The sequence below is a fragment of the Salminus brasiliensis genome, chromosome 4, assembly GCF_030463535.1.
Source record: "Salminus brasiliensis chromosome 4, fSalBra1.hap2, whole genome shotgun sequence".
In the NCBI taxonomy this organism is placed as follows: Eukaryota; Metazoa; Chordata; class Actinopteri; order Characiformes; family Bryconidae; genus Salminus; species Salminus brasiliensis.
Genome location: NC_132881.1, coordinates 36070753 through 36097685, shown reverse-complemented (window position 1 = coordinate 36097685; position 26933 = coordinate 36070753). Strand labels below are relative to the sequence as shown.

General features: G+C 40.4%; 2 protein-coding genes across 4 annotated transcripts in view; both read right to left on the bottom strand.

The window, feature by feature from the left end:
• The window catches only part of ptk7b (protein tyrosine kinase 7b), a 119141-nt gene extending 107577 nt beyond the window's left edge, over positions 1–11564 (bottom strand). The window contains exon 1 of the mRNA XM_072678254.1: positions 11178–11564. Within this exon, the coding sequence (XP_072534355.1) occupies positions 11178–11298 (121 nt within the window). The 5' untranslated portion in view covers positions 11299–11564. The remainder of the gene's footprint in view (positions 1–11177) is intronic.
• Positions 11565–15962: 4398 nt separating this feature from the next.
• The window catches only part of LOC140554843 (kinesin light chain 1-like), a 34497-nt gene continuing 23526 nt past the window's right edge, over positions 15963–26933 (bottom strand). For 2 of the 3 annotated variants that reach the window (XM_072678251.1, XM_072678252.1), the window contains exons 14-16: positions 19236–19360; positions 18938–18995; positions 15963–18523 (exon numbers count right to left, since the gene is read on the bottom strand). In XM_072678251.1, the coding sequence (XP_072534352.1) occupies positions 18449–18523; positions 18938–18995; positions 19236–19360 (258 nt within the window). In that variant the 3' untranslated portion in view covers positions 15963–18448. Of the gene's footprint in view, positions 18524–18937; positions 18996–19235; positions 19361–24272; positions 26454–26933 lie in introns of those variants that run through there. The other variant, XM_072678253.1, reaches the window with a different exon arrangement.

The following is a 26933-nucleotide window of genomic DNA, read 5'->3' as shown; positions in this document are numbered from 1 at the left end:
TTCTGAGTGTGAAACGGGATACGCAGAACTGCAGAACTCTTGGCAGAAGTGCAGAAAGGAGGGCAGCGTCTACTTCCAGACTCTCTCACACACCTGGGCTAGTGGGAGGACACGCTTGTGATGTGTTGGCTGCAGTTTTTCTGGAGCTTTAACAGCTGAATTATGTATCTGGTTTCTCTCTGCAGTGACAAGTCTGAGGCAGAAGCTTTGGGCTCTAATAAAATGTTTATTTTTATGAGCTCACATAATATTAAATTACTGATGTACTGGGAAAACTCTCCAGCCTCACGCTAATTTTAATATTATGTCTGCATAGTCAACATACCTCACGTACCTGTTCGTGTGATACTCTGTGTCGAGCAGTTCTCAAACATGCTGAGGCAAATTCCTGAACCTGACACAAACTGGCGAACATACATACTGGACAAGGTCTTACTTTGCAGCTGGATAGCTATAAAGAGGTGAACTTTTGGATATTATAACTTATTATGAAAATCCACTGAACTATATATATATTACATACATACATACATACATACATACACACACACACCTCACTAAATAAATAAATAAATAAATATATGTATGTGTTATGTGTTTCACATTGCACTAGTATTAGGGGTCTATCAATGCATTAAAAATCTTGATATCTCAATACAAAAATCTCACAATATGTATTGAGGAGATGTGACAATGCATTTAGTTACTTATTGTCATGGTCACCAAAACCTTGTATCTCCTTTTTTGATATTGCACCAAAATTGTATGTTAAATTGACCACAAGAAACACTACAAAATGATCTTTTTACAATAACCTGCACTGAAAGTTAAGGTTTTTCATTCTCTCCGAGTTTCCATTTTGGAGACACAAGGTTTTCACATCAGTGACTATATGATATCTAATGCAACTGCATTGTTTGAACATAAATACCCCACTCCAGCATGGTCAGGTCATCATAAGCATTCACACACTGACCCACACCCTTGTCTGTATTTGAAACCTTTCTAATTTTCTCTGGTTACGTTTAGAGCGAGCAGTGCAGCAGCCGGCCTGCTCCCAGACTAACCTGGCTTCGCTGTGTGTGTGAAATTTTAACCGATGTTAGCAAAAATCAGCTGCTGCACTACTGCAAGTACAATCATTTAGAAAGAGAAAGAACGCTTTGATCTATTTCCTCTGTGTCAGGTCAACTTCTCTCTCTCACACTCACACACTCACTCTGCTAGTCCTCACAAACACATCTCCAGCTGTTGGAAAGCCAGTGAAACAGGCAACGTCAACCACCCCAATCCTCAAAACGTGCATACATTTCCAGAACACAATAATACCAGAGGAGAACATTTTGGAGGGTACTTGGCTTTTCCATATAGCTTCTCCTATTAAAAACTTTGCGGTTGCTTTACAGCATGGAGGAGGGCTCGGTTTTCCCTGAAAGGTGTCACAGGAAAAACCCCACAGTCAGAAACCCCCATCTACTGTTAGCTTCCTCTCTCTCTGTGGACTGTGTGAAAACAAATCTGCAAAATAGCATGTATGGTGAAGTGGGGGGAAAAAAGAGATTATTATTTAAGAGCCATTAAAGGAAATTGGGTAAAGGGTTTTACATGAATACATTACCAACATTACCAACCACTAAAAAGCAGTAGTGGAAAGAGCAGGAAAGCTGCTGAGCTGTGATGTTCTGAGGCTGGGTTATGAATAGCTCACTTTAACATGAAACAAAGCTTTTTATATACGCGTCAATAGTTAAGACATAAAGTAACATAATTAGGCATTATGACACTGAACCCTAGGCTTATTTTGACTTCATTTTTAGATGTTTTATTCAGTAACTGCTATAAATGATTCTGTATCTGCTATGAATCAGTAAAGATGCACTAGTAATGATTCAGTATCCACTATAAATTCAGTATCTACTTTGAATGATTCAGTAAGTGCTATGAATGATTCAGTTCTTTTCAGTAACTGTAAGTTGTGGCCAAGGAATTAAAGTATGGACCCACATACAGATTTTGGGGGTTTACAGCAAGTGTGGGTTTGCTAATTTCTCTGCTCTAACAGGCCTGGCAATTAACAGGTGTGTTGAATCAGGTGTGCTTAACCAGCAAAAGCAAAATAAACTGTCCAGGAATCCAGCCCTTTGGATCTGGCCCATCCCTGATTAACAGGATTAAAAGTGTCTTCTTTTATGTTAGAATGAATAATCTGCTGTGAGTAAGGTGCAGAACACTGACCAGATCAAAATGAAAAATAATCGAAATATAGATGGACGTTCCAGTATCAGTAACCTGAAGAAACCTGTTCTGAGACACTGATACTGTGAAACCATTCAAATGTTATATCTTGGGTGAGATGGCTGATAGAAAACAGGAGAAAATAGAAGGAAATAGCTTCTGAATGGACAGTGTCCTTGACTTGTTTATTAAGTGCACAGTGCATTGTTGTACTCCTACACTCCTCACTATTCCTCCCAGAGAAGAACAGGAACATTTTCTTTCAACTATTCAATCCATTTTTTCATCAGCACCCAAGGTCTTACTGCATTGTTTCCATATGCTCGTAATGGAACTAGCTCTGAATGCAGAGGCTGGAGGCACACCTGGGAGCATCTAAACCTCAACTGTGCAACAAAGCACTGGTTTATGTTCAAGTAACATGTGTGCCAGATTCCAGTACACATAACAACTGAGCCAGTTAGAGCACTCTCCGTTGTGCACCAGTAAAAACTGCACGCCGTTTTAGCGCCTGGTCCAAATTTCCTCAATCCCTTGAGAAATCACAGGGCTGTTTCGGTCAATACCGTGCAGTTCCATATGTACAGCTTCCACTCCAGAGGTTCCCTAATGATAGTGTCAGTATCGGCTGCATAGGGTCCTGACCGTCAGCTTTTAATATGTGAAGGTCCAAGAATTCAGTGGTAATGGATGATGGATAAAACATTTTATCCATCCTGACCTCTATCCTTCAGGCATAAATGCATCTGCTGGTCATCCTCAAACCAATCCTCAACCACTGCTTTCAAAGCTGGACGGCACGGCAGACAGCATTCTCCAGAGTTATTTGTGAACATGGCTGTGGTACCGTCCACAAAGTTAATAATGTGGTCAGTGTCATATTTCTGCTTGAAGTCGCAAGTAAATCGACAAAAACACAGATGACTTAAAGCTTTCATGAAATGATGGTATTAAAATTGCGCCTGGGGTCTTTCTATAAAAAAAAAAAAAAAATCTGATGAATGGGCCATCTCTCTCCAAACGCAACAATGCTCCACTTACGGCCAGCAAAAGAGGGTCTACTACACAGCTAACCTATCTACGAATCTACATATGGCCTAGGGAGCAGTCTTGAGGTATAGTCTATAGTTACAGAACTATGTAGATTTTAGGTGACCACATAGGGGAAAGCAGCCTGGGGGAAAACTTCACACTGGTGGTGAGTAAAGGGAGGGAAGACATGCCCAGTATGCAAATTAGTGGTGGCAGGAGCCAATGGGAAAGTTGTTGAGTTTTAGCCAAATAGGTTGTATTTCACATACCAACCCTACTGTATATTACTGCAGAGCCAGCACGGCTGAATCCGTTACTGGTCTTGTTGAGAAACATCAATATGAGAAAAATTAAATCAAACATCAATGCAGCTTCTCTTCTTTGTGTGTGCTGTTTTTAAGCTCGCATGGGCCAATCACTGTCTGATCGCCAATGGCAACAGAATAAACAAAATTATTATAAACCGCGTCTGCAGAAAATACTGTAGTGCACCAAACAATAAAGGTGGCCCACATTAAGTTTTTAGGTTTAATAGGTTTAAGGTGTAAACCAACCTGTAGACATAAGAACAGTAGATCTCAAACCTGGTCCTGAGTATGTGCAATGCATTGGTCACCACTCCTGGAATATCCATCACTCCTGGAGAGTCCAGCATAGTTTGGTCATTTCTTAGCCAAAACACTCTTACTAAGTCTAATCATTTTCAGATGAGCTAAATCAGATTACCTTGACCAAGGAAATCATCAAACTGAGTCAGACACTGGTCCTCTAGGATCAGAAATGACAATCCACATTTTATTGTTTCCCTTCCTCTTACACACCCACTTGTAAATTATATATGAAACCAACTCTGGTACCGGAGGACCACTGCCCTATACATTTCCCTATACATTACCTGCTCCCAGAACACACCTGATATAACCAATGAATGGGCCTATTCTGAGATAAACTATAATGTTAGAGAAGGGAAAACACTGCAACACACAGGGCAGTGGAACTCCAGGACTAGAACTATTTAATTCAATTCAATTAAGTGACTTAAGGTGTAAACACTGCAATCTGCAGATCAGGGTGTATTATTGTTGTTATTATTATTATTATTAGCATCATTATTATTACAGTAACTGTATAAGCAGAAATCTGTAACTGACCATGACCGCCTGTCTTCAAATGAAAGAGTGCATTCTTCTTTCCTCAGATGTGCTATACAGACAGTGGAGAGCTTAAACACATCCCAAGCCCTTCCCCTGCCCTGTGGGCTCTACCGTGGTGAGATTCCAGTCAAGCCGCCAGCACACACAGTGCCGTAATCCAATTTATGCCTGTCAAACACATGCTAATCCAAGCAATCTCAACGCTGCTTCATGATTGATGGAGGTTTTGGAGAAGCAGTAGCGAGAGGGAGGAGAGCTTTGACTACTGTGCCTGTGAGCTTTGCCTTTCAGCAATATGTTGCTTTCTTTTTTTCCCCCACAAAGGAAGGTGAATTATCACTGAAGGAGTACTAGCATCCCAACAGAGTGAACCTTCTGCTGATTTCTGAGGATTTCTGAATAACCTCTGTGTGTTCTCAAGCTCAACCGCAAACAAAAAATGCCCTTCAAGGTTTTTATTTGTGAATGGAAAAGGACCGATCCATATCTAAGGGTCAGAATTTCCATGCTCCAGATTATGGTAAAATGTATAACAGTACTCTATACTATACAACATGGATTGGCAAGCCACCCTTCCCCAATACTCTATACTATACTATGTTTAATGGGTTCATCCTTAACCCATTCACCCCAGAGTGTGACCTGCTGTGACCTCTGCGACAGAATTCCTGAAATCAGGAAAAATAGGATTAACAGCTAACAGCTTACGCACTAACTGAAGAATGCAGTGAAACGTTGTAAATTTTCAGATGTCGACAGTAAATGTCAAAAGCAGAGAGGGTAAAGGGACTTGTTCAAGGGCCCAACAGTGGCAGCTTGCCGGGCCCGGGAATCGAACCCACAACCCTGTTATCAATAGCCCGGCGCTCTAACCGCTGAGCCACCACTGCCCCATAAAGTATGCTACCAGGAATCAAACCACAGGACTAGCCTCAGACTAAGTTACCTCAGAAGGCTAAAGCGAACGCCAACAAAACCCACAGAACCAGTCCCATAATTATCATGACAAATCAACCGCAGCTGATCACACATTCAGCTAACAAACTAAAAGCATTAACTGTAAACAGAAAGTCACACCAATAACTTACCGGACATTTTTATTTAATATTTTACCTCAGCTGTTAGCGTTAGCTAGTGCTTCTTGGCTAAAGAAACTCACAGCTAGCATTTTTTAATAAATACCTAAATACCTACCACAGACAGTTAACAGGCCAGTCTGTGAGGTTAGTAAACATACATCCTACAGGCTACAACTGTAGCTGGTAACGCGGCCATCAAAAATAAACTTGATCTACTCCGCTCTTCTGTCCTCTGAGGCCAAGTGGCAATGTAGCAATGTGTGCTAACCCGCTTAGCTCAGCTAGCAGGCACTTCATATAGGTGAATGTATGATCACAAGCACTGAAAGGGATTCTTTCACAATAGGTCCCCTGTAAGCTTTTCTTAATCCGCTAAGCTGTCAACAGTGTCCAGACTGGCTATTCATTTTTCTGGAGATGGTTCTTGTGTTAAAAAGATTCTTTTGATTTGTTGGTGTGAACAGGGTGCACTGGATTTAGGTTTATGTCCTTGAGGCAGAGTCCAGTTTGGCGTACAGTCACTGTCCTCACTTAAACCAGGCTTGATGATGCAAGGCTAATGTTTATGAGGAGTGAGGAGTGCAGTGATGCGGCACCTCTTATTCCATGTTTCTTTTGTCCTACATCAAAGTTTTGCATCATAGTAAATGCCAAGAGACACCCAGGCTACATGTCAGGAAGCCCTGGTGGTCTCTGGACCCCACTTTCTGAGAACCATGGCACATGGCATAGAGAACACGACGCTTCAGTGACTTCAGCACAGCTTTTACAAAGACATGACAGCAGGTGAGCAAGCACTCCGACTCTGTGTCATGTTAGCACTGTTGCTCAGTTTCCATTCACTGCAGCTGTTGATCCTTTACATCTCTAACAAAAAAAATTGTTTGAAAAAAATAGTTTTCAGCGCTACTTGAATATCCAATACCAGATCCTAACTCTTCAGATATCAGAACTGATTTCGAGAAGTTGTCGGTTTCCCTTCAATCAATAAAAAACCTGTTCTGAATGTTCTGCATTGGTTTGGAGATCCTTTAATCACGCCACAAGAACTGCTCCAGTGGAAAAATCCAGCCATCATAAAAGTGGTTTTTGATGAAAGTCAGCTGTAGTAAGCTGCCCCCCTCCGTCCTCCTCGTCCTCGTCTCTCCCCCTTCTCCCTCTCCTTCTTTCCCTCTTTTTTATATCCCAGAGGCTAAAGAAACATCTTTCTCATCTTTGTTGACCGGGACCAGGAAATGTAAACAACTCTAAGAAACAGCGCTCATAAAGCATGCAGATCATTACTGGCTCGGCTCTTTGACCGGCCTCTGAAATTGGACTGGAGAAATTTGAGCACGAGCGCTCCAGAGATCAAAGGCAGCACTGAGAGATGAGGGAGGGAGCAGCGGGAGGAACAGATTAGGTGAGAGTGTTAAATATTACATTTAAAATATGCCAGCGCCATCAGATGTGAACTTAAGCAAGTTTGTCTTTTTGAAGGGAATCTGAAGGGAAATTGAGATTTTTCTCTTATTTTGTGAAGAAAGAGAAACTGCAGTAGTGAAATCATAATACAGCTGTGAGCACTTGTATTATACATGTATAACTATGCAGGCCGCTTTCATCTTTGTAACACTTCGCTCTTCAATGAAGATGCAGAACCAAAGGCTGAGACACTTATCTTAACAGACACGCTTCAAAATCAGTTACAGAGAAACCATTGATTGGCGGACGTCTGCACATATTCCATAGATAGAATGAAACAGCATGGTTTACAGTAGCAGTTTCTTCATTAGAAATGAAGAAATGACACTGGTGACACCGGTCTCCAAGTGGTTCTATGGTCAAATGGTGTTAGCCATTAGGTATGTAAGCAATAAATGTGAAAACAGGCCAGAGGATGCATTGACAGTGGTGTAACCACCCCCAACACAGCCACACCGCTTTGCTATCAACAGCCGGAGTCCAAGAGAGCACAATTGGCCGTGCGCTGTCCTGGTCACTCTTAAACACCAATTAAGGGGCCTGGCGCTTTCCTCCGAGCTTGACGGCTGCGCGGCGATGCTGCATTGGCGGCAGCTCAAAGAGAGGCAGTCGCTGGCTATCGGAGACATTAGTTATATCCTTCCTCTCTTAGTGTCAGGAGCATTGCTAGTACTAGGGAGAGGTACAAACTGGTGGGTTAATTGGCAGTACCAAATTGGGAGAAAATGGAAAAAGAAAATAATGTAATGCTTTTTCAAAAGTAAAAAAAACTGCAAAGAATAAAGGATGGTAATGATTCATTCAGTATTTCTCATCTTTATTTATTTTCCAAATTGAATGTTATTTCGAACCCCAGATTGTCCTAAAATATACTGATGATATCAATCTGTGTTAATAAACAGTAAGCTTCTTGAGTGCTCCATAACACTGATCATTCACTTTTCACAGAAACCAAAGTCTTTATTTAGTTCTAGTTTTTAACAATCTGAAACACCCAGCCAGTGTAATCAGTGTTACACCAATACAGGTATAAGACCAGCACTAGTTACTGTGTTTAAATAAAGCAGACTTGCCTAAAAACTTTCTAATATATATATTTTTAAAACAATTCCTTGCTTTCTCCCAGTGAAAACTCCACGTTAAGGCATGAACCACCTCAGGTATGTGAGCAATAAATGTGAAAACAGGCCATTTCTCTTGCTCAGAGGATGGCATTGACAGTGGTGTAACCACCCCCAACACACACGCACAGAGGATGCATTCAGCTTTAATAACTTGAGACCACCCCATCCCCCAACCCCCCTGCATCCACACACGCAAGGCCTGAAGAAACACGGAAAGCAGGGCAAATGAGAGAACTTCACACACAGGGCTAAGAGAGTCATGCTACTACACACTGCAACACTAGTATACTACACACTGCTGTTATGGTGTGGAATCTATAGCCATACACAGGTTGAAATGATTAACATCAGACGTATTAATGGTCATTCAGCACAAGCCAGACTGCTATCATTACCTTGCGGTACCTTGCGGTGCAGCTGAAAAATGAAGGCTGTTTATTCTCTCTTATACACTGTAATGAAAATACTCGGCCATTTAAACCAGTCCTCAGTTCCTGATGCAGACAGCCAGCTGCTGTTTGGGTGGAAAAGCCTTTAGAACGGTACAGCATCGAAGAGGAATGAACGTGCCGTCATTTCAGCACAAAGCCCCCGCTTCCAGCCCAGTGAGAGATGGCAGATTTTACCTTTTGTTTGGAATAGGTTTCAATGGCACCACGGCACCTTATCACTGCTGCACTAACACATGACTGGAACTCATATAAGCATGGCAGCAAAGCAAGGCAGGGCACAGCTCCAGCAATCCTACCATAAACACCTTCCCCAGGACTAACATGGACTAATATGGCCTTAGAATGAGGTCTGGAGTTGGGGACTGCACTTTGATGTGGGGCAGATGTCTATAAATCATAACATGATGAAACAACTGAGCTGAAGTTTCTTGGATAAGCAGAAAAGTGGAGAAGATCCACTTCAGATATGTGATGTCTGGTAGACTCATCTAGGAAAATCCAGCACGGATTCAGTTTGTATTTCATGCATTTTGGCATCGTCTCACACACACACACACACACACACACACACACACACACACACACACACACACACACACCTCAAAACTGGCAAAGGGGAAGGAAACAACCTTCTTAACTTTTAATGGAAGTTAACATAACAAGACTTTATTCTAAGTCGTTTTGGAGAATTTCTACTGGTCTATTTATCTGGAAATTCTGACACAATGCACAGAACAACTGCCAGATGCACATTACGTCTACTGTCAGCTTACTTCGATAACATCCAGTTAGGAATCAGTGAACTACTGACTGTTGGTGGAAAATTGAATTTTACACAGTTTTCTCATAACCTCAAACACCGATCAGTAAAGACATGTTTCATGCCTAAAACCTTCAGTTTGTGCTGAAGCTATAAGGCAAATACAACATACCGTTTATTATATAGTGAACTGACTGGAACAGGATGATCAGAAGGCTAAAAGACTTAATGTTGAGATTCTGAACCTCTACTGCAGCACGTCTGACTATACTACAGTATATACAATATATTCAATAGTGCACTAATTATATTAATATATATATATATATATATATACACACACACACACACACACACACACACATACATACATACACATACATACATACATTATATATATATATATATATATATATATATATATATACATACATACATACATACACACACACACACACACACACATATACATATATATATATATATATATATATATACACATATATATATATATATATACATATATATATATATATATATATATATACACATATATATATATATATATATATATATATATATATATATATATATATATAGCAGCATAATGTATATCAATGATATGCTGGTTACTAGTTAAATCTTCATTAACATCAAAGATTCAGTGTAGCCACAGAAGGAAAGTTTGAACAACACACATGTCTTAGCTGATCGACTGTGTTAGGGTTAAGTAGAAAACTGTGTAAACTTTTTTTTGGTGGCACATTCCTTTTAATAAAGCACATGTAAGGGGTCATTACGGTCCAACAGGTACAAAGGAACTCTGTGTTACAGTACTAGGTTCTGAATGACAAAGCCAGTCTTTTATAAAACTTCTACCCAGTGTTGCCCAAAGTATCAAAAGTCCAATAGCTTTTCAAAACCGCATTTTGGCAAACAGTTCAACACTCTTTCTTTCAGTTGTTTATTAAATAAGCCTGCAGCAGACTGACGCTGTGTATGGCATAGACTGACATAGACTGTAGTTGTGAACTGATATCTGAGAGTTTTAATTAGGCAGTATGTATACAATTTTTCTGAAGAGTAAAAAGTCTTTTTCTTTGATCAACCCAATAAACATTTGGATGATGTGAAATGAAGTGCCATTAAGTACTGTTTCTGTATGGAGCATCGTACCACTACACTTACTGGTCTCAAAATCCAAGTTCTGTTGTTGTGACAAGCATATTCCCTCTAAACGCTGAGTTTTCTGTAATAACCCTATTCTCTGACCTAGACAGAATACACTACAGCACAGACCAACTGAGGCTGAAGTGTACAGCACCCAATATACCCTACACTCGTAAAAACAAGGGATACAAAGGGTTCTTTGAGCGGTGCCACAGAAGAACCACTTTTGGTTCCATGAAGAAGGTTTTTTTGTAACGTGTGTGTGACACTCACAGATCTCTTCTTCTCTTCACAGAGAGGTCCTCACATGGTTTTGCTCTAAGAACCTTGTGTGTAGCAGCTTTATTTGGAAGAGTATACAATTACAGCCCATATAATCATATAATCCACACACACACACACACACACACACACAACTACAGTCCATGTTGAGTTTTTTCTGAGTGTATCTGAGTGTGTGTGCTCTTCCTGAGACCGCACGGTACTTTTGAACAAAGTCTGCCCCCAAAACAGATCTGCCTTCTTTAAGGAGTGTAAACTCCTGCCTGGCTTCGCTCCTGTTGCTGCTGTGATCGCGACCCCAACCCAGGTGTAGCTAAGAGACCGTAACCTACTTTCCGCGAGATGTCATGGCAGACTCGAACAACTTGTAGTCACTGTGTGTGTGTGTGTGTGTGTGTACGCGTGTGTGCACTCAGAGATCTTACCTTTCGTGCACATGATAGCGATCGCGTAAAAAGTGCCTATTCTGCTCGGTAAATGAGTCCATGTCGCCGATTTTCCGCTCCCTCCTGTCCGGCGCGCTGCGCCCCGTGCCGGTGTGTCCATGACTGGTGGTCTCCAAACGCACGCACGCACGCACGTCACACACCGAAACCGTCGGCTTCCCGTTTACCACACTAACGCTGAACACACACTCACACCCGTTTGCACTCAATGCCACCTTCTTCTCCAGCACTCCCAGAGCGAGCGGGAGTCAGTGAGAGAGCAGCGCCGAGCTGTACTCCTCCATTAGGACACTCTGTGGGTCGTTAATCCCGAGCCGCGCGCGCTCCTCTCTCTCTCTCTCTCTCTCTGCCCTGTTCCGTCCACTCGAGCTCGCTGCAGTCCCCGCGCTGCATCTCCCTGCCCTCTGCCCCTAGATCCACCCCCATCACTCTCTTTCCATTTGCCAAAGCTTCCGGTGTGGCAGCTGATGGAAACGTGCGAAATGCTGCCACTCAGCGGCAGCGCGATGAAACGGTGTTGCTGCCACCGGGGCTGAACACACAGACCACCTCGGGAGCAGGACAGCTGATCTAGGATCGGGATTTGTGACCATGATCATCATAAATACAGGAGAACTCTGTAGCCTGACAACCAGCAGCTTACTCAACCCTCTAGCCTACTGTATTGATAAGCTCTAATTATCAATCTAGCCTACAAATACCAACTAGCCTTTAACCCCCATCAGCCTTTAACCCCGACCAGCCTTTAACCTCGACCAGCCTTTAACCCCCGACCAGCCTTTCACCCACGATCAGCCTTTCTCCCATGATCAGCCTTTAACCTCGACCAGCCTTTAACCCCCGACCAGCCTTTAACCTCGACCAGCCTTTCACCCACGATCAGCCTTTCACCCCCGACCAGCCTTTAACCCCCACCAGCCTTTAACCCCCACCAGCCTTTAACCCCCATCAGCCTTTCACCCACGATCAGCCTTTCACCCACGATCAGCCTTTAACCCCCGACCAGCCTTTCACCCACGATCAGCCTTTCACCCCCACCAGCCTTTAACCTCGACCAGCCTTTAACCCCATCAGCCTTTAACCCCCGACCAGCCTTTTACCCCAACCAGCCTTTCACCCGCGATCAGCCTTTCACCACCGACCAGCCTTAACCTCGACCAGCCTTTAACCCCCATCAGCCTTTAACCACCAACTACTTTCACCCCAACCAGCCTTTAACCCCCAACCAGCCTTTCACCCCCAACCAGCCTTTCACCCCATCAGCCTTTAACCCCCGACCAGCCTTTTACCCCCGACCAGCCTTTCACCCCAACCAGCCTTTCACCCCAACCAGCCTTTCACCCCCGATCAGCCTTTCACCACCGACCAGCCTTTAACCTTGACTAGCCTTTAACCTCGACCAGCCTTTCACCCCCGACCAGCCTTTCACCCCCGACCAGCCTTTCACCACCGACCAGCCTTTAACCCCCATCAGCCTTTAACCTCGACCAGCCTTTCACCCCCGACCAGCCTTTCACCCCCGACCAGCCTTTAACCCCCATCAGCCTTTAACCCCTATCAGCCTTTAACCACCAACTAGACTTTCACCCCCAACCAGCCTTTCACCCCAACCAGCCTTTAACCCCCATCAGCCTTTAACCCCCAACTAGCCTTTCACCACCGACCAGCCTTTCACCCCCATCAGCCTTCTACATTGTAGCCTGACAATCTCTAATTAGCCTATAACCAACTATGCTATTACACTGTAGCTTGACAACCTCTAATATACTACTAGGCTACTTTACAGACTACCTCTACTTATACTACACCCATCAACTAACCTATTTAATTGTAACTAACAAACACCCAACTAACTCAACCAACTAGCCTTCTACATTTTAGCTTGAAAACCATCAACTAACCTATTTCAACCACCAACTACCCTTTTCTAGTAACTCAGCAACCACCAACTACCTTTTTCTTGTAACTCAGCAACCACCAACTACCTTTTGTATTGTAACTTAGCACCCACCAACTAAATTTTTCTTGTAACTTAGCAACCACCAACTAGACTAACTAAACTAACTAGCCTTCTACATTTGATAACTATCAACTAACCTATTTTACTGTAACTTAACCACCACCAACCACCTTTTTTTAATTGTAACTTAGCAACCAACAACTAGCCTAACTCAACCAGCTACCCTTCTATATTTTAGCTTGACAACCATCAACTAACTCATCCCAATGGCCTAACTCGACTGAATAGCCATCTCCATTTAGCCGGACGCACGAAATACTGTGTACAATATGTGATCACACCACAGGGGGGTGGGGGTTGTTCCTCCTTTTGTGGTGTAACTAGCAAGCTGATTGGCTCTGCTTTGTTGAAAGATAGGATTTTATACGTGAACAAACACCGTGTTGAGCATTAGGAGAACTCCCAATTATATTTCAACCAGTAGCTGGTCTCCTCATTCATAACTTCTCTACACCAACTAACCGATTTCACTGTACCATAGCAACCACCTACTAACTCAACCAACTAGTCTTATAGATTTTAGCTTGACAACCATCTTTCAAGCCTAAACTAGTTTAAAGTTTGCTCACAGTAACAGCTGGTTGCTTGGTGCATGGTGACGGTTTAGTTTAACGGTACATGTTGCCGTAGCACAACAGTCGGCAACATGCTGCTAGTGATGAGTCTTCCAATGACTGCCACACAAGTCGCGTACTTTCAGGGGGACTGCAAATATTTACTACACTAAGAAACCTGTTTACAAATATGTTGTTTTTCAAACAAATTGTTTTTATTTTTAATATGTTATACACACATATTCTGCCCCACAATAAATAACTGAATGTTTAATGTTACCATGACATACAAGTACAACCAGTTTTCCATTGAGCTAAGAAACCCAGACAGTGGGATATGCTGGGAATGGCAATAGAAATATATCATGTGTATTAAATGTATTAAATTATGTAATTAGGAGATTTTTACTGCTTTACTGTGAAAATCTGCAGGACTAAATGAGGTGTGTTTGATATTCAGCAGAGATACTGAGACGGAGGGCTGCTCAGTACATGCACTGGACCTGTTTAAGCTTACTTTGGAAATCTACTAAGAGTATTAGAGTTTTAAATCATGGGGAAAATATCCCAAATATTAGGAGCGTTTTCCTTAACAGAGTTAATCCAACAGCTGTGATTTACTGAAGTCCAGGGGAGAGGTCTGAAAATGAATCCCCCAGATACACAGCACCTGACATGCCATGCAAATATTAGTTTGAGTCATATAACTGAGTGTTTGAGCAGATATGCATGAACAACTGCCACTGAAGAGCGATTCTAATGTTCTAATGTTGCTATATTTCCCCAGATGGAGCTTCTCTCTGTACTCGGTCACAGCCCTGACGACTCCCCCTAGCTGAAATATCAGTAATCAAAACACTAGACAGGTAAACAGTTCATAACCAAGCCTCTACCTCAAAGCTTTTAGCAGCTGTAATGTGACACAACAGTCGTGACGTATGTACACAGAGCCTCAGAAGTTGACCATGATTTCTGCTTTGTTTGCCGTTATCAGATGATGGGTGGAAGCAGGTCTGGTACAGTGTATATAAACACTGGTAGAGCAGGAGCTCCTGGGTGATTTCTACAACATTCAACCAAGACACACACTTTTCCCAGTGTCACACGGAGGGAGGAGTTGTTCTACTCCAGTGTTGAAAAATTCATCCGAGTTAATGAACTCATCCGTGCAGGAGAGCTTTCCTTTTGCAAAGCTGTCAGACAGGGGGGATGTGGGAGATGAACAGATCCAGAGGGAATGCCAGAAAGAGAGCGCTGGGTTTAAAAATACTGTGAAACTCAGAGACGAATCTTCATATTTTATAACCTTGACAGTTCACTCAGGAACTGTCAGACAAATGTAGGCTTTGCAGAACCTCTTTTTCTGGTAAAATCTCTTGCTATACTTTTTTCATGACTTCAGTAAACAGGGACTGGATTCACTAATACGTTTAATAAAACTTTTCCTAATAAATAAGGAGACGACGTTTATGAACTAAGAGAATGTTCTTAAATGAAATTCACCAAAAAAAAATCTTAAGAACTTCTCAAATCTAACCAAGTCTGTTTTCTTTTATGCTGCATTTCACAGCCTATCAGAAACAATGCAAAATACCTTTTTAATTGACCAATGTTCAGCTAAACCAGTGCAGAGAGAGCAAAATGGAGGAAAAACAATCATCATTTTCAGTGAACAAGCTAGAAGTGAATTTTGCTTACGTAAACACGTTGTTCTGTAATTCAACTATTTAAACCAATCATTTTAGAAGCATACCCTCTGAACCTCTACAGCAAGACTACTGTGAAGCTATTGTAAAGTTAATGCAATATTTAAGATTTGTTTTGGAGACAATTGTTTTTAGAATGTTTCTTTAGTAAAATATTGTTAAGAAAGGTCTGATTATTATTCTTAGGAAGATCTTTGAAAAATATAAATTTCTCAATTTTTTTCTTTAGCATGAAAGAAAGAACAAAAAGCATATCTAAGCCCCACACACTCTCAAACAATGATTCTTTAAGGGTTCTTTACTTAAGGCAGTGGTTATATGCAGAAACATGACAACTCAAACAACACCATTCAATATATATTTTAAGAAACTAAAAAAAAATGATCCTATTCAACACCAATAAGATTCTACTACAGTTATGAGATCCCTTATTAGAGTGCAATAAAATGAAGAAGAAAAGAAAGGTTAATCAAACTGGAATTGCGAAAGATAATCATTTATTCTCTTTTTTCAGCATAAAACAGAAGACTGTAAATAGATAGATTGCTGATATACCCAACACCTGTGGAGTTCAAAGGACAGACTGAAGTTCAACTGAAGTCATGCTGCGCTCCATTAAAAAAAAACAAAAAACAAAATCAAACCTGACCTTTCTCCATCACCTCAGAAAACCCCTCACCTGTCAGGCTTTGAGCATAACATTCAAATATACTAAATCCTCCTGCCCCCAGCATTTGAATTCATTACTAAAAAAAACAAAGAAACAAAAAAGCAAACAGTAACTGCATCTAAAACTGGTAGAAGTACTTTGGTATTTTGTGGAACTGTCCTGAACAAATCACTAAGAGCCAGAAACATTTACTTTTTTATGAAAGCCCTCATTCTCTAATTACAGTATTTACAACACACACCTGTATTCCTAACAGTCTCATTACTGTTTCTGCATGTATTATGTACACTTGCCACTTACTGATTATTAACTCAGCATTTTTGCCACATAATGGCTGCAGTGTTTCATATTTATCATGTAAACATTTCTTACCTTAACCTTACCCTGAGAAAAACCTCCCCCATCATAATTATTCATTTGATGGGCCAAGTAATTAAGTCAGCATATCTCTTATAATGCATAGCCGTCCCAACCCTGTAGTTATGTTCACACATTAGGCCACATTTTAGCACACACGTGTTTTAGCGACACAGCAGATATAGTAAGCTAAATACAGTTGACTGAAAGACCAAATCACCAGCCATCTCCCAGCCACACACACACACACACACATTAAAACAAAAGCCCATTCAGCATAAAAACATGCATTTAAAATGAAGAAAGAAAAAAAAAAAAACTCCAAATATACATTCAACCATCATGATTACGTGTACAATAATAGCACAGTGGTAACGGAGCATGAGATCAAACACATTTGTATGAATTTCCTTTCACTTTTTCAACAAAAACAAAAAAACAATAAACCCATAAAATCTCTTAAACTTAACAGTTAAATGACAAGAAAAGCAGAAACCCATTAATAATATGTCTTACCCAGCCTATAAGTCCTAAATCTCAAAAGCTCTCTGTCAAGAGACTCTTTTTACTTCTATACAGTAACAGTAAAGTTGACGTCAAGCATAAATAACTTATTACACAACTTATTCACTCAAATTCGCATCCCTAATCTCAAGCAGGATGACTTGTTAAATGAAAGAGAAAAATAATGCAGTACCGCTGACGCTCTTTAATTGCAGTAAGAAATTATTCTGCTCTGCTCAGAGGGTATTTTACCAAAGCTACATTAAAATGCATATTTCCCTCATTATATCCCTCAGTGTTGACCCAAGGGCTTTCTTCCTATGCCGCAAAAACCTCCACAATGAGCAGGCTAAAATACTTCCCCACTAATGTATCCAGAAACCTGCTGAGTGATGCATTTCCCGTTCTTGCCATGATATTCCTATGCATGCATCCCAGCTCATCCTCTAGCCTAAGAAAACAGAAATTCGCAGAGCAGTATCTCCACTGCAGAATGTAGGAGTGTATGTACAGTAACAGATAGAAAACACACACACACACACACACACACACACACACACACACACACACACACACACACACACACAGCAATGATTAATAAAGGAGGGGGGGGGGTGACTGGCTGGCTGCCCACTTCTGGGCCAAATTTATGAGTCAGCACCACTTATAGCAGAGTGAAGCACTCTGAAAGGCAGCCAGAAAAAATAATGGAACAAAAAAAAATATTTACAGAGATAAATCAAAAATAAAAACGGAGGTTCTGCATAAGTATATAACATAAGATAATAAAAATGTACCATCAACCACTGAACCATTAAAAAATGACATTACTACATAAAAGCTAAGGTTACTAAAGGTGAACAAAAGTTACAGGAGGCTGTAATGCGCTTATGCTAATTACACATATTTAGAGGAGTCATTTATGCTTAGCAGTGTCTCTCAAAATCACAAGAAAAAAGCACTGTTCAAATCTTACCCTGGCAATGAAAAAACATAACATTTGAAAACACAATAACTGACAACACAGTGAGACCTAGGTAGTTTGGCATGATGTTGATACATTTAGGACTTAACAGGATAGGCTAATCTTTGGCTGAGGAACATGGTGTAAGGTACATGTAGCTTGAAAACAAGATACTTCATATGGCTCACACTGAGAAAGCATGGTATGCATAGCAGGAAGGGGGTTCAACGTTAAAATGGTCAAAAAGTAGACACTAGAAAAAATTCTGTACTTGTGAGGGGGAAAGAGTGCAAACATGCCAGTGACTTTGGATAAATCACTTCTGATACAACACTCTCAAGATGCAGAATTCTGAACGTAGCAGTCTGAACGTAGAGTTCCTGCAGGTCTGGCATGTCCAAGAGTCTTCCAAGAAGAAGTAGGAGAGTCACGGTAACCTTAAAGATGATTTTGATGATGTTGTAGAAAGTTTCACTCAGTTCCCACTGTATAAATCCACATTGCTGGAGCTCAACCCACGACTCTGTCTCAACCTATTTATCCCAGGGCTCTGAAAAAGAGAAGAAAAAGCAGGAAATAAGGAGCTGACCAAATCCTGAGAGCCTGTTTAAAACACATCACCTGTGGCCAGTAGTCATCTGTTAATACAGTCCCTTTGACAAAAGCCTTCAACTCAAAAAGACCTTTTGCATCTCTCACATCTCTACTCACAGCTTAAAGAGGCAGTGATCATATACAGTTCCAACAACTTATGAAAAAAAAGATCTGCAGCAGTCATTTACAGCAGGGGGGCCCAATCCTGGTCAGAGATTTGCTCAGACCCTAATCTAACACTCCTGAAACAGGTAATGAAGGTCTTCAGGTACATCTCCAGAACCAGGATTTGGGCAACCCTGTTCTACAGTAATGCAAATTGATGGGACTTTCTGTGCAATACTTCAGAGAGCCACTTGGGGTGGAGTACCTGGAAAGGATCATCACCAGTCTTGTTCAGGTAGTTGAGGGAAGCTGCTCGTTTCATACTAAAAAAAAAAGAACAAAGAACAAACATTGAAAGGAGAAGCACTGAAACTTTGACACAATCAGTGGTCAGACTTTGAGGTGTAGTAGTTAAAATAGAGGACATAACCCCTAGGATAAACTAGTCTAAACTAATTATCAACCTCAGCCTGAATTTAATTAGCAAGATCAGTTCCCTGCTGGAATGTTGTGCTTGTGCGAGTGTGCATGTACAAAGCTTTGTAAAGCAGTTCAACACTAACTTGGTGCTGCGCACTTCAGGAGGTCCGTTCCCCTGCAGTTTCTTCACCAGCAGCTCACTGCTCCTGCGCAGGACATCCCGGATCTTCCCCAGAGAGCCACTCCTCTGGAGAGCTCCACTGCCATCCTTCAAATACAAACACATTACACATTTAGAATATTGTATAGCATATTTACACACAAGTCTACAGAGCCCTACAGCCACTCTTCAAAGACATATTTGACATTTACCACATTCAATATGTTCAATATGTAGCATAGTTGGTTATAAGGCAGCCTTCCCCACACAACTAGGGTTTGTATCCCAGGCCAGGCAAGCACACCACATTACACCAATAAGAGCCCTTGTTGTAGACACCTGATAAAACTGCTTCATTGAAAAGGCTATTATGAATATCCACAGAGAGCCAACTAACAAAAAAAGAAGCTTAACCCAAGCCCAGTATTGATTGCAATTATTAAGTACCTGGATTTTAGTAAATCAATATTGATTAAGGCAAATCAGTGAGCTGCTGGTAAATTTGAACAAATGACTGGGGGAATCAAGGAGAAACCTGGAATCAAACTCTAGTTATTTTTCCACTAAATTAATGTTTATTTTTATTTCATCCAATTTTCAACACACTTGCTGCTGATATCAATGGCTTTACACAGATTTCCATACAGTATTGTATAATACCTTAAATATAATAATGTGAACTTCCACTGTTCTGAAATGGAAAGCGCAAAGTGTAAGGCAAAAAAAAAAAAAAAAAAAAAAAAAAAAAAAAAAAAAAAAAGTGTTTTTCACTGAAATATTTGTATTTTAATAGTGTTGCACCTATACCAATACCGTATCAGTATTGGCGCAGATACGGGCATTCACACACAGTGTCGGCATCGGCAACAGAAAGCACAGATTCCATTAAGCTTACTGATGCCCTACTATTTTTTTTATATATGTATAAAATTTGTTTGCATATATGAAACCTAAGTCCTAAATTGTTATTACCATTAAACATTAAATTAGACATTTAATGGAACTTTTACATTAGAACTTTGTTTCCACAAGTATGCTTCCATACTTGCACTTGTTTCTGCATTGTGAATATTTGTATTTTTTCCCCAAATGTGCAGTTACTCACCCAGTAAATGCTGTTCTTTCAAGCTTATTATCTTATTTGGGATCAGATATAAAAAAGTACAAAAGTAAAGCATTATAAATATCAGGATTTATAGCCATCTATCGAGTATTTAAGTCAGAGTTGGTATCGGTATCTGTACTCTGTATCGGTAGATACTTGAAAATCTTGTATCGTATTGGAAAGGAAAAGTGGTATCGGTGAATCACTACATTTAAATATACACAACGTGTAAGTGGTCTCGAGTGACGTGCAAGGGAGTCATCCCTTATTTTCATGGCACATTAAATATGAATTTACTTATAATGCAAAAAACTGCAGTGACAAAACTCTTGATTTATTTGGCACACCTCAGATTTTCAGACAGTATTTAATATAAGAAAGACACAGGTCAAGTAAACACAAGATACAATTTTTAAATGTGCATTTCATTTATTGAATGAAATTTAAGGCTCTGTGAGGAAAAAAAGTAATTGGTGCATAAACTAGACACACCCAGGCTTGATTACGGTCAGCCTTTTTACAATTTCAGCAGTGTGATGTAGGTTTAACAGTCAACAATCAGCGTACTATGCTGCGGTCAGAAGAAACAATGAAAGAGAGGAGAAAAAGTTATTGAACTATATTGGTGTGAGAAAAGTAATTTCCAAGCTTCTGGGACCCCAGCAAATCACACAGCCTTTTTTCACAAAAGAACGTTCACTCAGAACTGTGGAGAATCTTCCCAGAAGCGAACAGTCCATCAGAATTCAAAACTCATCCAGAAGTCACAAAAGGCTTGTAGGCCTTTCTCACCACAGGTCAAGTCACCATTAGAAAGATACTGGTGATCATGGGGAGCTTCAAGATAAAAAAAACACTACTAACCAAGATTAACATAAGGGTCTGTCTCACATTTGGCAAAATACACCTTCATCAGACCCCAGACATCTAAAGTGAAGTTGTGTTACGTCTGGCATAGTGGTAACATAGCAATCCATAACAGGCATGGGTTGCCATAAGCAAGAGAACCATGAATTCTGCTCTTTAGCAGAAAATCCTGCAGGACAATATCCAATTCATCAGCTCATGATGATCTAGTGTAACGGTGTTAAGCAGTGAGACTTTGAATGGCAGTTAAGTTTTAGGAGGGTCCTTGTTTAAGTATTTAACTTGACATCCTTTAGATGCTATGGAAAAACCTTACCAGGCAGATTGTGCTTGAAAACCCTTCACTGTGCCTGAATCAAATCAATTTTGTAAAGAAAAGTTGTCCCAAACACCCCACCGATACGAAAGACTGACAATACGAGCAGTTATTTTTCATGGGTTAGATGTGTGTTACAAAACATTTCCTTCAACAAATATAATAACTAGAGTTACTTACTTTCCTCCTCATCTTACACTATACGCCCAAAAGATTGTGAACACCTGTTGTAATGAATACATTCAGCTACTTTGCAGCTAAAGATGTGCAAATTCTCACACTTGCCTAATGCCTGTAGAGAAGGACTCTCTGGAGCAAATTAACATTAGCCTACTGGCACCATGCCTAATGTGTGGGCAGGTGTGGGCTAGCAGCATTGAGCTGTGGAGCAGTGGAACTGAGTTCTCTGAAATGATGGTGCTCCATCCAGTATGTTTGGAATAAGCTGGGGAGTTTGGGATGAGGTGGGGTAGTGATCATCTAAAATCCAGACCTCACTAATGCTCTTCTCGATAATTGCAGTCAAATCCTTAGTCATTCTCCGAAATCGAGTAGAAAGCCTTCCCTGGACAGTAGGGACAGTTATTCCAACACAATTCTGAATAGCCCTGTTTTTAGAAGTAATAATGAATGAGCAAGTGTCCCAAAACTTTTGTTCATATAGTGTATATTACATTCTGACTAAAGATGTTGAACTATTCAGGTGGAACAAATATGGAAAAAAACGTCACTGGGCACATTCGTTTTCACAGCACTGAGTGATTTCACATTTTGTCAAATCCCTGCTAGGGACAGAACCTTTTTTATTGCACACACACTAAAAGTTACAAGTAACCCCAGATGTGCTTATTTGGAGATATATTTTCTGCTGCTAGGTTTCCACACAATACCACACAGCAAACTTTTTACTGTTGTTTATATGTTTCTGCTTTTATATCAGTACAATATAATAATTCATAAAATAAATCATAATAAATCATTCAATCCAGTCAGTTCCCATCTAACAACTTAATCAGAATGACTATCATCATATGCTTGCAACAGTAATGCCTGTGGAAAGGTTTGGACTACAACACCATGATGCACGACAGTTTGTAATCCCTTTAGAATTTCAATATTTCTGATGATCTAAAACTTCCTTAGAATTTCCTAAAAGTAAATAACAATCAAATCAAACAAAGGATACTAAATATTACACTTGGTTATTTATTTATTTATTGAGATGTAAATAAATAGAAGTAATAAACAGAAGTTATATTGTAAGTGGCAAAAGTATGTGAACCTTTTGTTTTTAGTATCTGGTGTGAGCCCCTTGGGCAGTAATAAATGCAACTAAAGGTTTCTGGTAAGTGTTGATTAGTCCTGCACATTGTCTTTGAGGAATTTTAGTTCATTCCTCAGTACAAAACAGCTTCCACTGGGTTATGTTGGTGGGTTTCCTCCCATGAACTGTTTGCTTCAGGCCCTTCTACAACACTTGTTGGATTCAGGTCAGGACTTTGACTCATTCAAAAACTGTAACCTTATTCATTTTTATCCATTTTTAGCAGGACAACCTGTGCTTAGGCTAATCATTTTGTTGCATGATCCATGTTCCCTTGAGATTCAGTTTACGGACAAATATGCTATTTCCCTAGACTTTGTTCAATTCAATGATGGCAAGCTGTCCTAACCCAGATGCAGCCAAACAGATCCAAATCACAATACTACCTCAACCATGTTTCACAGATGGTATTTTATTTTTTATTTTTAAGTTATATGTTAAAATGCAGCATCTTTCCAAATCTTTCTCAGAACATAATGCTTCTCATTTAAACCACTAAGATCTAGTGTTCCAGTAGCCTTCGGTCTTATCCATGTGATCTTTAGTGAACTGTAGACAAGCAGTAATGCTCTTTTTGGAGAGCAGCGGCTTTCTCCTTTCAACCCTGTCAACCCTCCTATCTCCTGATAGTGGACTCATGAACATTAGCCATTTTTGTTGGCGGACCACTCTAGGGGAGGCTAATAACGGTCTTGAAATTCCTTCATTTGTAGACAATCTGTCTGACTGTGGAATGGTGGCACACAGACGGTTCTGTAACCATTTGCAGACCTGAGGAGCATCAACAACTCGTCTTGCTGAGGTCCTCAAAAATCTCCTTGATGCACTTCAGTATCTGATGGATCCCTGTAAAATAGGGCACCCACTCACACCGGATCACTCTCTGCAATAAATAAATGACCAAGTCAAATATTTTTCTTTGTTTGATTTGGTTCTCTATCAACGTTTAGGACTTGTGTGAAAATCTGATGAAGTTTTAGACCAAATGTATGCAAAAATATAGAAGATTCTCAATTGTTCACAAACATTCCAGCACCACTGTATATTCTGCACCAGCAGGGGGCGCAGAGAACAGCTCTAATAAGAACACTGTAGGACATTCTGTAGGACATCTATTCTCTCTCACACACACACACACACACACACACACACACACACACACACACACACACACACACACACACACACACACACACACACACACACACACACACACACACACACACACACCCCTTTAAGAGAAAGCAAAAGTGAAGATTTACCTGTAACTCAAACTCTCTCCAGCCATATTTTCAAGGTTAAGGTTTAACAGAGAACAGCATTCACTAGCTTCTTTGTGTGAAAAGGACCGGGACAGACAGCGCTCTGAATGCAAACTGAGTCTTTGAGGAGAAAAGACGGCCAAACCTTCACAAATGAAAAGTTTTATTTGAGAAGTTCAACAAGTGTTGATTCAACAACCGTCACAATGCAGAGGGATGAATATAGATATACGTATGCAGTTCTACACTCTACGATAGTGTCTACAGAGGTCAATACTACTGCGCTAGAAAACCCAAAGTTACAGTGTATATTTTGATATATTTATTTATTTATATCGCAATAAAGGACCGATTAATAAATAATACACATTCCACTAAACACAACAATATCGTCTATTATAATAACATGATATAGGTTTGTTCACTTTTACACCCTTCACTACCTCTGGGAAGTCTTTCGGCAAGACTATTTTTTGTGATGCGCATGTGTCCGTGGGAAGAATCGGAATGGTGCATCGATGGCGAATGAAAGAAATTCATGAACATGACTACACAAGTGCACTGCTGACATTACATTCAGTTTACAAGCTGAACCTTAGTGTCCTCTACTTTTGCTTAGGTGTTGGGCTTCTCAGTGAGGCAGATGACGTGACATATCATGCTAATTCTTTTTCTTTAAACAGGGCATGACATGTTCTGCACCTCTCAGCACTTTAGTCTTCCTTAGGTGAACGGAAAAAGAGCATCCAGACGTTTGTGCAGGACCTGCAGAGTCATTTTCTGGATCAGTGTGTTTAGGCCACAACTGCAGGCATGGGTAAGCTGATCTCAAATCAAATCAGCATTTCTGTACTGTTTCTAGGGTGTCATGAACCTTAATTGAGCTCGACCACAGCTGCAGGCCTGTGTAGACTCAAACTCACTCAGATTGCCTACATTGATATTAGTGAGCTATGCGTATTCTCTTGTTCTGCCGCTACAATAATAAGACACAAATACGCAGAGTACACAAGTCGTTCAACAAAAGAAAAGAAAGTGACCTTTGGCGTCATTGAACGCTGCTTTGATTCTTACATTAGTGTGAAATGAAGTCTTAGTCTTTGCTCGTCATTCCCTTTTCAATGATTCGCTACACTGGTAAACATTGAAGTTAAATACTCACTACACAAAGCAGGATCAGCCAAGATGCTGACTGTTGGCACGCCAGCCTTGTAAAAAGATCAGGCTCATGAAAGGGTGGGGGGTTGGGGGTGGACGTGCCTGTGGCTATACTAAAGTCAGCAGTTTGGTGCTTATTTATTCATTCACTGATGCTGAGAAACGACTGCAGGGCGGCCATTGGGCCCCAGCATGGAGCAGGTAACGGAGGATCAATTCATTGACTCTTTAGCTTAGCTTTACCAGGCATGTGTTTCAAACCCAAAGACACCGCAAGCTTTAACAAACACTGTAAACATAATGTGTGAATAGAAATCAACACTTAAGTACAATAATAATAATTATAATAATAAAGACAGAGGAGCACAATGTCCTTCATGCCATCCAACCCAACCCATACCCCCACCCTAAAAAATAAAATAAGTGTTTACAGACTCAACTGTATTAACTCTTCATTTTACTTGCTGCAAATTAAAACCTTGCAAACAAAAATCTAAAATATTATTAAAAACTAAAAATTACAGGCACCTAGGTCATTAAAAACAACTCTGCGCAATTTGACACACTGCCAGAAATGATCAGTTCAGTGTAGGCCACTCAAATAGATTACAAACAAAGGCCATTGTAAATCGAACAAAGGAGAAAAAAAAACTAAATAACTCAAGATTGCACAATTCAGGCCAAATTCCAAATGCAATACTGTGATGCAGCGAGGCTTACAGAACCCACTTTTTTGAAGACTACACAGCAAAAGAAAAAAAAAAAAAAAAAGGCGAAGCATGTGTGATCTGTTTAGAACAAAAGATCACTTCATACAGTGAATACTGAGACTGCTTAGGTTAGGAGGTGAAGATTTAAATGGAAAAGGAGAACATACAGAGCAAGAAATATTACCTGGAGAGGAACAGGAGGAAAACAGAGAGACAAGTGAAGGGCAAATAGAATTAGGTAAAATAAAAAAAAATAAAAAAACAAAAAGCACATGTCCCAAAATTTCTCAGTGAACAGGTGAAAGCATCAGGGAGCATCTCTCCGAAGACACCAGGAATGGAACAGGATGATTCTGCAGATGGGCAATTAAGAGACCATAGGGAACAAGAAGAGCATCCTTTTGCTATGTGATGGGGGGAGGGAGAGAAGGGTGGAGGAAAAATCTTGATGGCTTATGCCTGATAAAGAAAAAAAAAAAAAGAAGAAAAAAAAGAACAGAGAGAGAGAGAGAGAGACCACACCAGTGAGAATGACAAGAATTACTGCAAGCAGCCTCGACTAGATATAAATTATCTAGCTGCGTCTCTTGCTGAAACCACAATCCTTTCCTAACCTCTGCAAAATCCACACTGCAGGCATTCCAAACTTAACTGGGAAGCTAAAAAGTCAAACCTTTGACAAGGCATTTTGACACTTTTACAAAATAAGTTACATGTAATCATGTAAATCATGGGGAAAGAGATCAGAGCTACATCTATACCAGAGGTGGCCATTATACGACAGCGGTGGACAATATTTGATCATTTTGTGCTAAATTTTATTACCGTGACTTTTTTTTGAGCATACTGTTATTATTATCAGTGCTTAAAGCAACATTAGGTAAAATTTATGTACCTTAAAATAACTGCCTTAAACTTATTCTAAATGGTACACATGGA